Below are 16,340 nucleotides of genomic sequence, written 5' to 3' on the forward strand. Positions count from 1 at the left end.
CTCATTTGTCTGAATGGGGATTGTGGATATCTGTGTGCGTGCTGCAGAAATAACCACATTCACGTGCATAAAGACCTGATTGAGTTACCGTCAAGTTTTACATAACATGTGATACTTTGACTTCCCAGGAAAAAAAATGGCCGGTTGGAAGGGATCACTGTGAGAGCCCTAATGAAGAGATCATTGGAGTGGGAGCAGCAATCTAAAGTCAGGTTGTGAAAACTGGAGTATCACGGGGGGTCCAATATGGAACCTGTCTGCTCCTTCAGGGGCCTGCAGATATTTCCGCAAGCGAGCATCAGCTCCATTTCTTTAAATGGGGTAGCAAGCACATGGATTTCTGCAAACCCCAGTCAGGTCAATGGAACTGATTTTTTTGTCCTCTGGATATGGATACAGTTGAACAGAAAGGTGAGGCACGGAGCCATCAATCATTCCCCCTGCAACCGATGGTTTGGCACGTACATGCATGACACCGTAACGTCATCATGCCTGCTGTGCCGAGCCACCGTTTCATTTTTGGGGCACAATACTGCATGGAGGGCACAGAATAGGGCATTCTACTGTGTTGGGGGGCACATAATTAGGGCATTATAATGTGTGGGGGCACTAAACTGTATAGGGGAGCACACAAGGGGGCATTACACTGCATTGGGGACACATGTTCAGACAACCCTTTTAAGAGTCTGCTAATAGCTTGGTGACAGATATCACAGGACACGTTCAAAGATCTTGAGGAGTTCATGCCTAGACATTGTGTTGGCAGCACAAGGGAGGACATACAATATTAGTTTTAATGTGATGGCTGATGGGTGTGTGTATACATTATATGTATTGTACCAATATCAGATGTTAAAGAGGTTATCCAGCCCATAATATTGATGACCTATTCTCATATGGCTTTTGGCGGCCAGATTTTGCTGGTATGTTTTTTTTTTTTTTTTCTAAATCAGAATCATTTTTATTGGTTATTAATAAAATACAGATTTGTATACAATGACAAAGATCCGGTCAGTCTATCCATCAAATTGACCACAACATAATGGATCCATCACTATAGTAACCTCGAATCAGCGTAATATAAGTTACATAGACAGAAACTTGATGTTCTGATGATACAGAACAATACAAAAATAATGTTAAATAACTACTTAACATCTTACCAACCTCCCTCCCTTGCGTTACCCTGCAGAGAGATAATGACACCTTTTTTTATTTATTAATCATACCTCAAAAAGGTCATGTCAATGTAAACTAATACTAAAGTGAGCACACGATCTTCACCAGTACATACAGTGCTGCCCATAATTATTCATACCGCTGGCAAATTTTTACTTAAAGTTACTTTTATTCAACCAGCAAGTAATTTTTTGACGGGAAATGATATAGGTGTCTCCCAAAAGATAATAAGACGATGTACAAGAGGCATTATTGTGGAAAAAAAAAAAAACATTTCTCAGCTTTTATTTACATTTGAGCAAAGAGTGTCCAGTCCAAAATTATTCATACCCTTCTCAATAATCAATATAAAAGCCTTTATTGGCTATTACAGCAATCGAACGCTTCCTATAAATGCAGACCAGCTTTTTGCATGTCTCCACAGGTATTTTTGCCCATTCATCTTTAGCAATGAGCTCCAAACCTTTCAGGTTGGAGGGTCTTCTTGCCATCACCCTGATCTTTAGCTCCCTCCACAGATTCTCAATTGGATTCAAGTCTGGACTCTGGCTGGGCCACTCCAAAACGTTAATGTTGTTGTCTGCTAACCATTTCTTCACCACTTTTGCTGTGTGTTTTGGGTCATTGTCATGCTGAAATGTCCAGTGGTGCCCGAGGCCAAGTTTCTCTGCAAACTGCCTGATGTTGTCGTTGAGAATCCTCATGTATTGATCTTTTTTCATGGTGCCGTTTACTGTAATTAGGTTCCCTGGTCCATTGGCTGAAACACCCCCCAAAAGCATTAGGTTCCCACCACCATGTTTGACAGTGGGGATGGTTTTCTTTGGGTTGAAGGCTTCTCCTTTTTTATGCCAAATGAAAGAAACATCATTGTGACCAAACAATGAAATCTGACCATAACACAGAAGACCAGAAGTCTTTGTCTTTGTCCAGATGAGCTTTTGCAAAGGCCAAGCGAGATTTTGTGTGCCTTATCTGGAGAAGTGGTGTCCTCCTTGGTCTGCATTGGGTAATCTTATCTGAGTCGTTACAGCTATGATTTTTATGATCTCTTCCCAATATTTTCCCAATTTTTGGCAATCCCAATCCCAAACCAACGAGGGCATGTGGAGTCCGGTCGTACACCTATTTTAAATAGAAGTTTGGGGGTTCTATACACTCTGTGTAGCAAGTATAGCTGAGACAGTCTCTGAGATTCGTTCAGTGTAAGACTAATAGTTAAAGCCAGAATGTCATTCCATTGTTCTTGAGATATTGTCCCAACATCCTCTTCCCATTTTCCCTTTACCACCAAGGGGCTTGAGGGGAGATTAGCGTCAATTATAAATTTATATAGTCGGGATATCAGGCTGCTGGTATGGTTTTTGGATGCAATGTCACATTTGACGAGACCATGAGGTACCCCTAGAAAGGAAAACCCCAAAAATGACCCCATATTGGAAACTACACCCCTCAAGGCAGAGGGGTGTGGTGAGTGTGCTGACCCAACAAGTGTTTCATAGAATAAAGAAACACTTGGCTGTGAAAATGAAAAAAATATATTTTTTCCAATAAAATGTTGCTTTAGCCCCAAATTTTTCATTTTCAGAAGGGGTAACAGGAGAAAATCCACCCAAAACTTGTTATGCATTTTTTTCTTAGTATGGTGACATCCCATTTGTGATCGTAAACTGCTGTTTGGGGGCACGGCCGTGTTCAGAGGTGAAGGAGCAACATATGGATTTTCGAACATGGAATTTGCCTAAATTGTTTTAGGGGCCATAACTTTTTTATTGACTGAGCTGTGTGAGGGCTTGTTTTTTGCAGGACAAGCTATAGGTTTTTTTTGTACCATTTTGGGGTACATATGACTTTTTTGATCACTTTTTATACCATTTTTTGGGAGGTGAAGTGGGCACAAATTGCAATTCAGTGTTTTTAATTTTTATGGGCTTTAACCTTATTCTGTGGGTCGATACAGTTATGGCCATACCACATTGAAAATAATGAAAAAAACTATATAAAATTTTTTTTTAGAGTAAAATTATTTCTTATTAATAAAACAAGATTTTTGTGAACTCACCTGTAAAATATCTCTGTTCATTGGGGGACACAGGACCGTGGGTATAGCTACTGCTGCCACTAGGAGGCGACACTAGGCTGAAAAAAGTGTTAACTCCTCCCCTGCTGGCTATACCCCCTCGAGCCTGGAGAGAGCAACTCAGTTTTTTCCCAAGCAGTAGGAGTAGCAGAGAAAAAAATAATACATATAACCGAAATAACAACCAATAACCCCAGTAGGTCCGAACCGCAACAGAGGACACCACCGGAAACCAACCGCCCCATCTGCAGAAACAATGGTAACTAATGGTTGGGTGCTGTGTCCCCCCAATGAACTCAGCGAGAAAGAGATTTTACAGGCGAGTTTACAAAAATCTAATTTTCTCGCTCGTTCATTGGGGGACACAGGACTGTGGGATGTTCCAAAGCAGTCCACGGGGAGCGAAGAACCACATCCCATGGGACAAGCCTTCACGGCCGTTCAGACACTGCTGCCTGCAAGACTTTGCGGCCCAGAACCGCGTCTGCCGATGCCAAGGAATGCACCTGGTAGAATTTGGTAAAAGTGTGTAGGAAGGACCAAGTCGTAGCCTTACACAGTTCAGAAGCGTGGTGGAACCGAGCCTATGAAGAGTCTACCGCCCTGGTGGAGTGCGCCGTGATCCAGACGGGCGGTACCTTACCCGGTGAGTGGTACGCCTTGGCAATTGCCAAACTAATCCACCTTGCAATGGTAACATTAGAAGCCGCCAGACCCTTACGCGGCCTTTCGGGAATGACGAACAAAGAATCTGTCCGTCTAAGGCTGGGTTCACACGAGCGGATGCCGTGCGTGGCATCCGCTCCGTGAAAGAGTGCCAAGACCCGATGCAGACTGCAGAGGCACGGAGCATTAACATGACTGATAATGCTCCGTGCCTCTCTGTGACCTCTTTACTACGAAATCACAGTGACAACTGTGATTTCGTAGTAAAGAGGTCACAGAGAGGCACGGAGCATTATCAGTCATGTTAATGCTCCGTGCCTCTGCAGTCTGCATCGGGTCTTGGCACTCTTTCACGGAGCGGATGCCACACACGGCATCCGCTCGTGGGAACCCAGCCTAAAGGAGCTAGAGGTTGACAAATCTTCAGAGCCCGAACCACATCCAAGGTATGGAGAGCCCGTTACCTAGGATGAGAAGCGAAAGGGAAAAGGAAGGGAAGACTATGGGCCAGATTTATCATTACTCTGACAGCTCACTCCACTTTCACATATAGCTAAAGTCAGTTTTAGCTAAGTCAGATTTATGATCGGCCCTTTAAGACTGTAATAAATGTGGTTTGATGGTAGCAGTTTATCCGTCAGTAAGCAGCTTTACAAAAGTCCCATGTCATTACGAAAAAGTCGCATGTTCTATTAAAAAGTCGCAGAAGATAAGCATGGTCCTCGCTGGAGTGAAATTGCAAATTTTTTTGCGACTCTTTAAATAGTCACAATAGTAAATCTGTCTAGAGATTCATTTACATAAGAAAACACGCCCACTTTCAGAAAACTGGCGAGCATAGTGCAGTCATTAAAAGTTGCAAATTTTTGCGCAGTTTAAAGAGATTGCGCCAAAATTTGCGACTTTTTCACTCCTTTAGTCTGACTTGAGCTAATGATCAATCTGGTCTTCATTGACGTGAAAAGCCGAGACCACCTTCGGTTGAAAAGACGGCACCGGACGGAGCACTGCCTTGTCCTGGTGCAAAACTAGGAACGGTTCCTTGCACGATAGAGCCGCCAACTCCGAAACACGTCTGATGCATGTGATAGCCACCAGAAATGCCTCCTTCAAGGTAAGCATACAGAGAGAAACGCTGCTGAACGATTCAAAGGGAGCGGACTGAAGAGACCCTAGGACCAAGTTCAGGTCCCAGGAGGGTATTTGGGGGCGATAAGGAGGAACAGTATGCGCCACCCCTTGAAGAAAAAAAGTCTTCACCATGCTCCGCGTAGCCAGGGTGTGCTGGAAAAAGATCGACAGCGCCGACACCTGCCCTTTTCGGGCCAGACCGGAATCTAGGCCCGATTGGAGAAAGGAGAGGATATTTGGGAGCGAAAAACGCAATGGCGGAAAATCCCGGTCCTCACAGAACCGAATCATTGTCTGGATGACTTTATGAGGGAAACCTCGCCGTTTCAGAATGTTGGTTTCAACAGCCACACCATCAAACGTAGCGACTCGAAATGCTGGTGGAAGACCGGTCCCTGAGAGAGTAGATCTTCTCTGAGTGGAAGGGGCCACAGTGTCTCTCCTAGGAGGTGGATTATCTCGGAGTACCACGCTCGATGGGGCCAGTCCGGGGCGATGAGAATCGTCTGGATGCCCTCCATCCGTATCCTGCGGAGCACTCGAGGAAGGAGAGGGAGAGGTGGAAACACATACAGGAGGGAGAACCCATCCCATGGTGCAACCAGAGCGTCTACTGCGTATGCCTTTGGATCCCTTGTGCAAGAGAAGAAGGCGGGCAGCTTGAGGTTGAATCTGGACGCCATCAAGTCCACATCCGGCCGCCCCCAACGGTGACTGATTTCTGTGAAGACCTCCGGGTGCAGGGACTATTCCCCCGGGTCCACGGTCGTCCGACTGAGAAAGTCCGCCACCCAATTCTCCACCCCTGGGATATAGACTGCCGACAGGGCTGGTATGTGCTTCTCCACCCATTGAAGAATCAGCGAGGATTCGGCCATCGCTGCTTGACTGCGAGTTCCCCCTTGATGATTGATGTAGGCCACTGCTGTGCCGTTGTTCGACTGTATCCGGATTGGCTGGCCCGTCAGAAGGGGGGGGGGACCAATGAAGGAGGGAAAGACAAATGGCCCGAAGTTCCAAAATGTTGATTGGCAGCTTGGACTCCGATTGAGACCAAACCCCCTGTACTGTCCGGGGTGGGAAGACTCCTCCAGAGCCCTGAAGACTGGCATCGGTAGTGATGATCGTCCAGGAAATCGGGAGAAAGGATTTCCCCGAATCCAACGTTGGCGTGGAGAGCCACCATCTGAGTGCCGAGCGCACCATCGGAGTGAGGACTATGGGTTTGTCCAAGGAGTCCGCAGACTTGTCCCAGGACGAGAGGAGTGCCCATTGGAGTGCCCGGGTGAAACTGCACAACTTCCATGGTAGCCACTATCATGCCCAGAATCTGCATGCACCGGCGAATGGATGGGGAACGGTGCTTGAGAAGAAGGCTGACCGCTCGCCGGAGTGTCTGACACTTGTCCTGAGGGAGGTGAACTAAAGCCACGTCCGAATCGAGAATCATCCCCAAAAATCTGATGCATGTGGATAGGTGTAGTGGAGACTTCCGGAAGTTCACTAGCCAGCCAAACTGTGCTAGCGTCTCCAGAGTTATGTGGAGACTGTCCTTGTTATGAGCGAAGGACGCCGCTTTTACTAAAATGTCGTCCGAGTAGGGGATTAGAGAGATGCCCCTGGAACAAAGGCGGGCCAGAACCTTTGTGAAAACTCGCTGAGCTGTCGCCAAACCAAAGGGGAGGGCGATGAATTGGTAATGTTGGGAGCCCACTGCAAAGTGCAAGAAGCGATGATGCGACGGGGCAATGGGAACGTGCATATATGCGTCCTGGATATCTATGGAGGAAAGGAATTCGCCCTGTTCCAGAGAAGCTATTACGGAACGAAGAGACTCCATCCTGAACCACTGTATTCGGAGAAACTGATTCAACAGCTTGAGGTCCAGAACCGGACGAACTGACCCCTCCTTTTTGGGAACTACAAACAGATTTGAATAAAAACCTGTGAAGTGTTCCATGCGTGGAATCAGGGAAATGACCCCCTGAGCCAAGAGAGCCTGGATCGCCTGAAAGAAAGCGGAGGCCCGATCAGCCCCCTTGGGAGGTTGGGATAGAAAAAACCTTTCTGGAGGAGGGGGAAGCAAACTCGAGCTTGTAACCTGATGACACGATCTCGAGTGCCCATGCATCTGCGATGTGGGCCCGCCGATGTTCCTGAAATAGGAGAAGGCGACCCCCCACCCAAGAGTATGGCGGCGCAACATCATGCTCAGGCCTGTTTGTTGGCTGCAGGGCGGGCAGGCTGAGCCCGTGATCGCCAGGCTGGTTGCGGCTTAAAGAACGGCTTCTTTCGCTGATCCTGAGGGGCGGCTCTGAAAGAGTTCCGGACGCGTACCTGCAATGCTGCGAAAGAACTGAGTCCGGGAATAGGACGACCTAGCGTGAAAAGTGCGCTTATGCTTGCTCTGCGGAAGGTCGGTACTCTTACCTCCCGTAGCCTCAGAGATAATCTCATCCAGACGAGGCCCGAATAAACGAGTGCCAGAGAAAGGCAGAGCTGCCAGGGAGCGTTTTGAGGATGAATCCGCTGCCCACACCTTAAGCCAGGCATCCTCAAACTGCGGCCCTCCAGCTGTTGCAAAACTACAACTCCCAGCATGCCCGAACAGCCTACAGGTATCAGCCTACAGCAGGGCATTGTGGGAGTTGTAGTTTTTCAACAGCTGGAGGGCCGCAGTTTGAGGATGCCTGCCTTAAGCCATAGTTTGCGTCGTAGAGTGATTGTGAGAGCTAAAGAACGGGCAACAAGCGTGCCCGCATCCAATGACGCTTCACAGAGGTACTTCCCTGCCTGAGAGATTTGTGAAGCCAAGGCCTGGAGTTCTGTAAGAGGGACCCCTGCTTCCAAGTCCTGATGGAGGCGTAGAGCCCACTCTAAGATCGCCTTCGCCACCCATGTGGAAGCAAAAATGGGCTGGAGCGCGGAACCACTTGCCGCGAAAATGGACTTAGCCACAGACTCCATGCGGCGATCTACTGGATCCTGAAGTGAGGAGCCGTCCGCCACAGGAATAGCTGTATTCTTGGCCAGACGTGCTACAGTGGGATCCACTTTAGGAGGAGTGGCCCATTTAGAGACACAGTCTGCTAGAAAAGGGTACAGCAGATCCAGACGCTTTAATGTACTAAAGCGGCGATCTGGATGGTCCCAAGCCTTAGAGATGACGACGGAAAAGTCATCATGCAGTGGGAATGTCCCGTTGGATTGCCTTTTGGAGCGGAGAAAAGACACGCTCTGGCGGCTGGTAGAGGGAGGCTCATCCTGCACTTAGAAGGTGTCCCTTATAGCAGCAATTAGACTTTCTAACATAGCCGCAACCCTGGGAGTACTCCGGATCCGTATCGGAATCTGAGTCTCCAATTTCCCCTTCAGACAGCACTACTCCAGGAAGAGATGATGCGTCCGAGCATGACCCCGGAGGGGGTGGGGAAGAAGATGCGTCCAAGGATGAGGAATATCCCGCTCTGCGACGTTTTTGTGAAGATCTGCTCCGCAGTTGCTCGCCCGATGACGGTGCGGCCTGCGTTGGTGTGGACTTATCAACCAAGTGACCTATTAGAGACAGGGTGGATTGGGATAACTTGAAGAGGTCCTCCACTGCCCGGGCCCATTCCGGTTCCATATTGGAAGGATGGTCGGATATCTGCATAGGCTGAGAAGGGGTAACCTGTTTGGGCACAGAGCTGGCCGCGGTCCAGCTGGCCGTGTGGAAATTTAAAGCTGCATATGGTGCAAGCGTAATAGGTGGTGGCCATAAGTTTGTGGGGGTCGCTGGTGGGCTCAGACATGGCGGGCCCCCTAATGCTGGACACAAGCTGTAAAAAGACCCAAAAGTAATTGTCCTACCAGCGTGTAACCTCAGGTTCTGTGTCCTCCAACACCTCAGAGCCGAGCGGGATTTCAGGCACCTCTTCCTTGCCCCAGCAGTAGCGGGAATTTAAGTCACGCCCCCGCAAAAGACGGGGGGGGGGGGGGGGGGGGGCGGGTAACGAACTGCGGTCTGAACAGCCATGCCTGACTTAGTGAGCCGCGGCCTATCGCAGCGGGAAATAAAGCCACGCCTCCAGTCAGCGACCCCCGATGTCAGGTGCGGCATCCACCGCATCGGAATAGTAAGAGCGGAGGGACAGGACACACCTCCGGACGGTTGCTGAGCTTACATTATCGTAAATTTTCCCCCGATAAACCTGCTTTTAGCAGGTGAATGTACTCCTTATAGGGGTGCAGATTTCCTGCCGCAAGAGTGTGGAGGTGAGAGGGGTAGTGAGAGGGTTAATACTTACCCTATGTGCCTACTCACCTCACCTTCTTCCTCTTCTCTTCACCCTCCGGTGGTGGACCAGCAGGGGCACCCCCTCAGCAGCTGGCACATCAGTGGCAGGCGCCGGAATGGTGGAGTGTTACCTGATCTGGGTGACCCTTGGCTGGCGGGAAGCAGGAGAGCGAGGCTGGCCTGGTCCTCTTTTCTTTTTGGGGGAGGTCGGACGGTGAGGAAAACCTGACACCGGACTCGCTCTCTGGGTAGACAGAGTAGCCAGGCTACTCTGTTTCCCATACCTAAAAAAGGAATAAGGAAAAAATAATAAAAGCATGATGCCCTGCAAAGCAGGGAGGTCTGCCTCCTGCGACACAAAGCTAAAAACTGAGTTGCTCTCTCCAGGCTGGAGGGGGTATAGTCTGCAGGGGAGGAGCTAACACTTTTTTCAGCCTAGTGTCGCCTCCTACTTGCAGCAGCAGCTATACCCACAGCCCCTATGACGCCCTATACTGCCATTTACACTGATACATCGCCGACCGCGATGCTGCACAGCACGGCCGGCGGTGTATCAGCAGGGAGGGAGGAGGGGTGGGGGCTGGCGTCTGGTGTTGTAATGGCAGCGGGGCCGATGCAGTCACTGTATTCTATTACACCGGGCCCCGCTCACTGTAGTATTAATAGGTAACGTGTAGGCATGGGAGCTGTTTTAAACTATAGTAATCCTCTGCAGCATAAAGAAATCCATGTAGTACGGTACTCATTTGAAACTCCTGTAGGCAGGCCGGGCGGGTGGCAGCGTAACGTCATTCACTACTTCACGCGCCTGCTCCATTCATAAAGTGGGAGGAGCAGGCGTGCGACGTAGTGAATGACATTACGCTGCCGCCCGGCCTGCCTACAGGAGTTTTTAAGTGAGTACCGTACTACATGGATTTCTCTATGCTGCAGAGGATTACTATAGTTTAAAACAGCGCCCATGCCTACACATTACCTATTAATACTACAGTGAGCGGGCCATTACAACACCAGATGCTGGCCCCCACCCCCTGTATTGGGGTCATTTACACAGGGACACTGTTATGGGGGGCAGGGGGGGGGATCTGTGGATGACACCGTTATGGGGGGGGGGGGGGGGGGGGGATCTGTGGATGACACATATATAGCATAAGATGCTATATATATGTGCCATCCACAGATGCCCCCCATAACAGTGTCATCCACAGATGCCCCCCATAACAGTGTCATCCACAGATGCCCCCCATAACAGTGTCATCCACAGATGCCCCCCATAACAGTGTCATCCACAGATGCCCCCCATAACAGTGTCATCCACAGATGCCCCCCATAACAGTGTCATCCACAGATGCCCCCCATAACAGTGTCATCCACAGATGCCCCCCATAACAGTGTCATCCACAGATGCCCCCCATAACAGTGTCATCCACAGATGCCCCCCATAACAGTGTCATCCACAGATGCCCCCCATAACAGTGTCATCCACAGATGCCCCCCATAACAGTGTCATCCACAGATGCCCCCCATAACAGTGTCATCCACAGATCCCCCATAACAGTGTCACCCACAGACCACCATTGGTTTCAAACCCACCAAAAGCACACCTTTTGGTTCAAAATATTTTTTTTCTTAATTTTCCTCCTCAAAAACCTTGGTGCATCTTATGGGCCAGTGTGTCTTATAGGGCGAAAAATACAGTAAGTTATATTTAGCATCGCCACATACTGACATACATAACATCTTAATTTTCCCCCAACCTAGCTGTCTAAGGCTGAGTTCACACGGGCGAGTATTCCGCGCAGGTGCAATGCGGGAGGTGAACGCATTGCACCCGCACTGAATCTGGACCCATTCATTTCTATGGGGCTGTGCACATGAGCTGTGATTTTCACGCATCACTTATGCGTTGCGTGAAAATCGCAGCATGCTCTATATTGTGCGGTTTCCACGCAACGCAGGCCCCATAGAAGTGAATGGGGCTGAGTGAAAATCGCAAGCATCCGCAAGCAAATGCGGATGCGGTGCGATTTTCACGCACGGTTGCTAGGAGACAATCGGGATGGAGACCCGATCATTATTATTTTCCCTTATAACATGGAAAATAATACAATCTACAGAACATCGATCCCAAGCCCGAACTTCTGTGAAGAAGTTCAGGTTTGGGTACCAAACATGCGCGATTTTTCTCACGCGAGTGCAAAACGCATTACAATGTTTTGCACTCTCGCGTAAAAATCGGGCATGTTCCCGCAACGCACCCGCACCTTTTTACCGCGACGCCCGTGTGAACTCAGCCTAAGGGCTTGTTTTTTGCGGGATGGGCTGCAGTTTTTATTGGTACCATAACTTTTTTGATCACTTCTTATACCATTTTTTGGGCAGTGAGGTGGGCAAAATTGCAATTCAGTGCTAGTTTTTTTTTTTTTATGGCGTTCACCATGCGGGAAAAGTAACGTGATCTTTTTAGAGATCATGTCATTACGGACGCAGTGATACTAAAAATGTGTAGTGTATTAATTTTTTTTGTTTACTTGAAATTTTTTTTTTTTTACTTTTTTTTTTTTTTTTTAAACACCCAGATACACATGGTTCTTGAAAGATCCAGTGATTCTGTTGGCTGTAAAATACACTTTAATAGTGTATTGCAGTGTATTGTCACTTACACTAAGCCTGATCAGGCTCCTGCCTCTGGAAGGACCAGTCAGGCTTAGATACCATGGAAAGCCTGATGCCTGTATAAGTCGTCCAATTTCTATGGTAACCATTGGGACGCTGCCACGGCAGCTCAGCAGCCTGATGGGAGAGGGAGCTCCCTCTGTCAACTTCCATACAGAAGTCTATATGGACCACGGCATGAAAGAGGTTAAACGGCCGACATCGGTCACGGGAAGGTTAGCAGAGATCACTGGCTGTATGTAACAGCCGTGATCTTGTGCTGTCACCATACATAGAGATAGTTGAATGCCATGATGAACCTGTACATCATGGTGGCTTAATGCACTGCAGTCCATGATGTACAGGTACATCATGGTAGCTTCAGGGGTTACATTAAATTTTACATCCAGAGGGGATCATTTTTGACTGACCTTGTATACATAAAAAAAAAAAAATATATAAAAAAATATATAAATTGGCCGCAAGCTCAAAGCATACAAAATAATGACCTGTAACAAGCTGTAGAACTAGCAGAGTGACAACACAGCTTCCTAGATGCTAAAAGTCCATCTCAGAGCACTAGGACTGTTAAATATACTGAAGCAAGTGCGCCACGTTTATTATCTTTAGACAGTTCACATGAAGCAACATAAAAACGAGTCTTCCACTAAAAAAAACAGTATAATGCTCACTGCAATGCTCCTATAAATGACAAGAGCAAAATAAAACAAAACAGGATCAAGCACAATCCACAGGTTTCTGCCGATGTCTTCTCTGATGAGCTTTTGTCATAAGTCCCTCAGATTCAGTTTCATAAATATAATTAGTCATTTACAAGGTGCGGACATCACATACTGGATCTTCATGTTTCCAGAGTCTCTTCATTGGCCCCACAAGTGTCCACGACACATATCAGACAACTGGTCACGGGGAAGGCTCGGACTTTAGAGTTGGCAACCCATTTATCTGTCTCGGTATTGTACTCAAGAATATTTCCTAAACGTCCCACTCCCTGAAATCCCGCCAAGACATAAATGACAGAGCCCACTGCAGCGCACTTCACAGTGACCCCTTTCCAAGGCATCGGGGACACCATCTTCCATTCATTTAGCTTGATATCATGGTACTCAACACTGTCTAAGCCACCTAGAAAACCGCAGAAAATACATGTTAGAACAGTAAAATGAGTATTATCGACTTATGACAAAAATTATTTAAAAAGGATTGTTTTCATTTTTAAAAGGCAGTACAGGATTTAAAAAAATAAACTTCAAATTCAAAACGTATTTTATGGAAGAGAACAAGTTAGGTACTCCGGTTATAATCCTACAGCATCCTAGCATAATCTACAAAGACTGTGGAAACACCAATGTCTCTCACACACGGGCGTCCCGGATTTGCTCTGGATGCGTCCCGGGGGCATAGCAGGAATGCGTTTTGCACGCACGTGATAAAAAAAAACTGAATGTGATACCCAGACCCAAACCTTCTCACTAAAGTGCGGGTTTGGGTTAGGTGTTCTGTAGATTTTTATTATTTTCCCTTATAACATGGTTATAAGGGAAAATAATAGCATTCTTAATACAGAATGCAAAGTAAAATGTCGATTGAGGGGTTAAAAAATTAATAAATGAACTCCCCTCTTGTTCGCGCAGCCGGCATTGTCTTCTTTATTCTTACTTCAGGACCTGCAAAAGGAGCTTTGATGACGTAATCGCACTCACCACGTGGTGAGCGCGGTGACGTCAGCGCAGGTCCTGCTGAATGAAGATAGAATCTCACCCGTGTGAAAGGGGCCTAAGGGTACTAAGGCCCAAGGGTACTTTCACACTTATGTTGTGAGGATCCGGCAGGCAGTTCCGTTGCGGGAACTGCCTACCGGATCCAGAAATCCGTATGCAAACGGATATCATTTGTAGACGATCCGGATCAGTCTGACAAATGCATAGAAATTCCGGATCCGTCTCTCCGGTGTCATCCGGAAAAACGAATCCGGTATATATATTTTTTTTGCATTTTTAAAAGGTCTGCGTGGGAAAGCGGATCCGGCATTAATACTTTTCAATAGGAAGTGTTCCGGAATTTTCTCCGGCCAAATACCGTAAAGAGACTGAACTGAAGACACCCTGATGCGGACGGAACTCAATACCGGAAAAGCTGTTTGCTGTCACCTAGTGACACAGCATGCTAATGCAGACATACTTAAAGGGGTTCTGTACCTTTATATTACTGATGCAGCTGACCTCCAGCTGTTGCAAAACTACAACTCCCAGCAAGCCCTAATAGCTCCAGGCTGTCAGGAATGCTGGGAGTTGTAGTTTTTCAACAGCTGGAGGGCTGCAGGTTGAGCATCCCTGCTCCAGATAGATCATCAGCATCTGAGTGGCGGGTGTCCAACATCCGGGATCCCGTCCGATCAGCCGTTTGAGAAGTTTTGAGAAGGCAGTGGCACTCGCAGTAGCGCCGCGGCCTTCTCACTGTTTCTCCTAGGCCAGTGACATCGGGCCTTTTATCACTGGCATAGGCACAGCAAAGCCGCGTTCACTTCAATGGGGCTGATCTGCACCCAGACCATGTGACATAATTGTGATGTCTCAGGCCTATAGGAAACCGCGAGAAGGCCGCTACCGCGAGTGCCGCTGACTTTACAAACGGCTGATCCGACACCTGGGAGACCCGCCACTCCGATGCTGATGATCTATCCAAAGGATAGATCATCAGTAATAAAAAGGTACAGAACCCCTTTAAAGAGAACCCATTTCCACAAAATGCAATGCAATCTGTGAACAGCATGTTATAGAGCAGGAGGAGCTGAACAAATTGAGATAGTGTTTTGAGGGAAAAGATTTAGTAAAACTTGTAAATTATACAACCTCTTCTCGTTCTATACTTAAGACCACCCCCGTGCCAGCTATCTCTGTATACACACTTACACAAAGAAAGCTATCAATCACTGATAACACCTTCCCGTGTACAACTGAAGTCAGAAACAGCAGAGATTTTATTTAATTCTGTTTCCTGAACAGGATAATGGGGGCGGCCATCTTACCCGAGCTGTTGATTGCATTTAGAGATATGCTTTACAGCAGCCACCATGGGCCTTAGGCACAATCGTCTGGAGGGGACTCATTGACTTCTATGGGAGAGTTTTCTATGCACACTCTAATCTATGCAGGTAATTTTACACGCAATGAGTAGAAAAGCTTTGAGCATTGCTTATTATGAACATATACAGTGAGGAACAGAAGTATTTGAACACCCTACGATTTTGCAAGTTCTCCCACTTAGAAATCATGGAGGGGTCTGAAATTCACATTGTAGGTGCATTCCCACTCTGAAAGACAGAATAAATAAAAAAAAAATATAAAAAAATAAATAAATCAGGAAATCGCATTGTATGATTTTTAAAGAATTGATTTGTCTTGCACTGCTGAACAGAAAAGTATTTGAACACCTGAGAAAATTAGTGTTAATATTTGGTACAGAAGCCTTCGTTTGCAATTACAGAGGTCAAACGTTTCCTGTAGTTCTTGACCAGGTTTGCACTGCAACAGGGATTTTGGCCCACTCCTCCACACAGATCTCTTTTAGATCTGTCAGATTTCGGGGCTGTCGTTGACTAACACAGAGTTTCAGCTCCCTCCAAAGATGTTCTATTGGATTTAGGTCTGGAGACTGGCTAGGCCACTCCAGAACTCTGATATGCTTCTTACGGAGCCACTCTTCGGTTATCCTGGCTGTGTGCTTCGGGTCGTTGTCATATTGGAAGACCCAGCCACGACCCATCTTCAAAGCTCTGACTGAGGGAAGGAGGTTGTTGCTCAAAATCTCACAATAAATGGCCCCATTCATCCTCTCCTTAATACAGTGCAGTCATCCTGTCCCCTTCGCAGAAAAGCACCCCCAAAGCATGATGTTACCACCCCCATGCTTCACCGTAGGGATGGTGTTCTTGGGATGCAACTCGTCCTTCTTTTTCCTCCAAACACGACGAGTGAAGTTTAGACCAAAAAGTTATACTTTGGTCTCATCTGACCACATGACTTTCTCCCATGCCTCCTCTGGATCATCCAGATGGTCATTGGCAAACTTCAGACGGGCCTGGACATGTGATGACTTGAGCAGGGGAACCTTCCATGCAATGCATGATTTGAAACCATGACAGCGTAGTGTTCTACAGACAGTGACCTTTGAAACTGTGGTCCCAGCTCTTCATGTCATTGACCAGCTTCTCCCTTGTAGTTCTGGGCTGATTCCTCATCTTTCTTATCAGTGATACCCCACGAGGTGAGATCTTGCATGGAGCCCCAGTCCGAGGGAGGCTGACAGTCGTCTTTAGCCTCTTCCGTTTTC

General features: G+C 47.4%; 1 protein-coding gene across 1 annotated transcript in view; it reads right to left on the reverse strand.

Moving 5' to 3' along the window:
• Positions 1-12,512: 12,512 nt before the first annotated feature.
• Positions 12,513-16,340, reverse strand: part of KLHL7 (kelch like family member 7) — a 78,091-nt gene continuing 74,263 nt past the window's right edge. Inside the window, exon 11 of the mRNA XM_040433669.1 lies at positions 12,513-13,133. Coding sequence (XP_040289603.1) covers positions 12,850-13,133 — 284 coding nt within the window. The 3' untranslated portion in view covers positions 12,513-12,849. The remainder of the gene's footprint in view (positions 13,134-16,340) is intronic.

The sequence above is a fragment of the Bufo bufo genome, chromosome 5 (genome assembly GCF_905171765.1).
Source record: "Bufo bufo chromosome 5, aBufBuf1.1, whole genome shotgun sequence".
In the NCBI taxonomy this organism is placed as follows: Eukaryota; Metazoa; Chordata; class Amphibia; order Anura; family Bufonidae; genus Bufo; species Bufo bufo.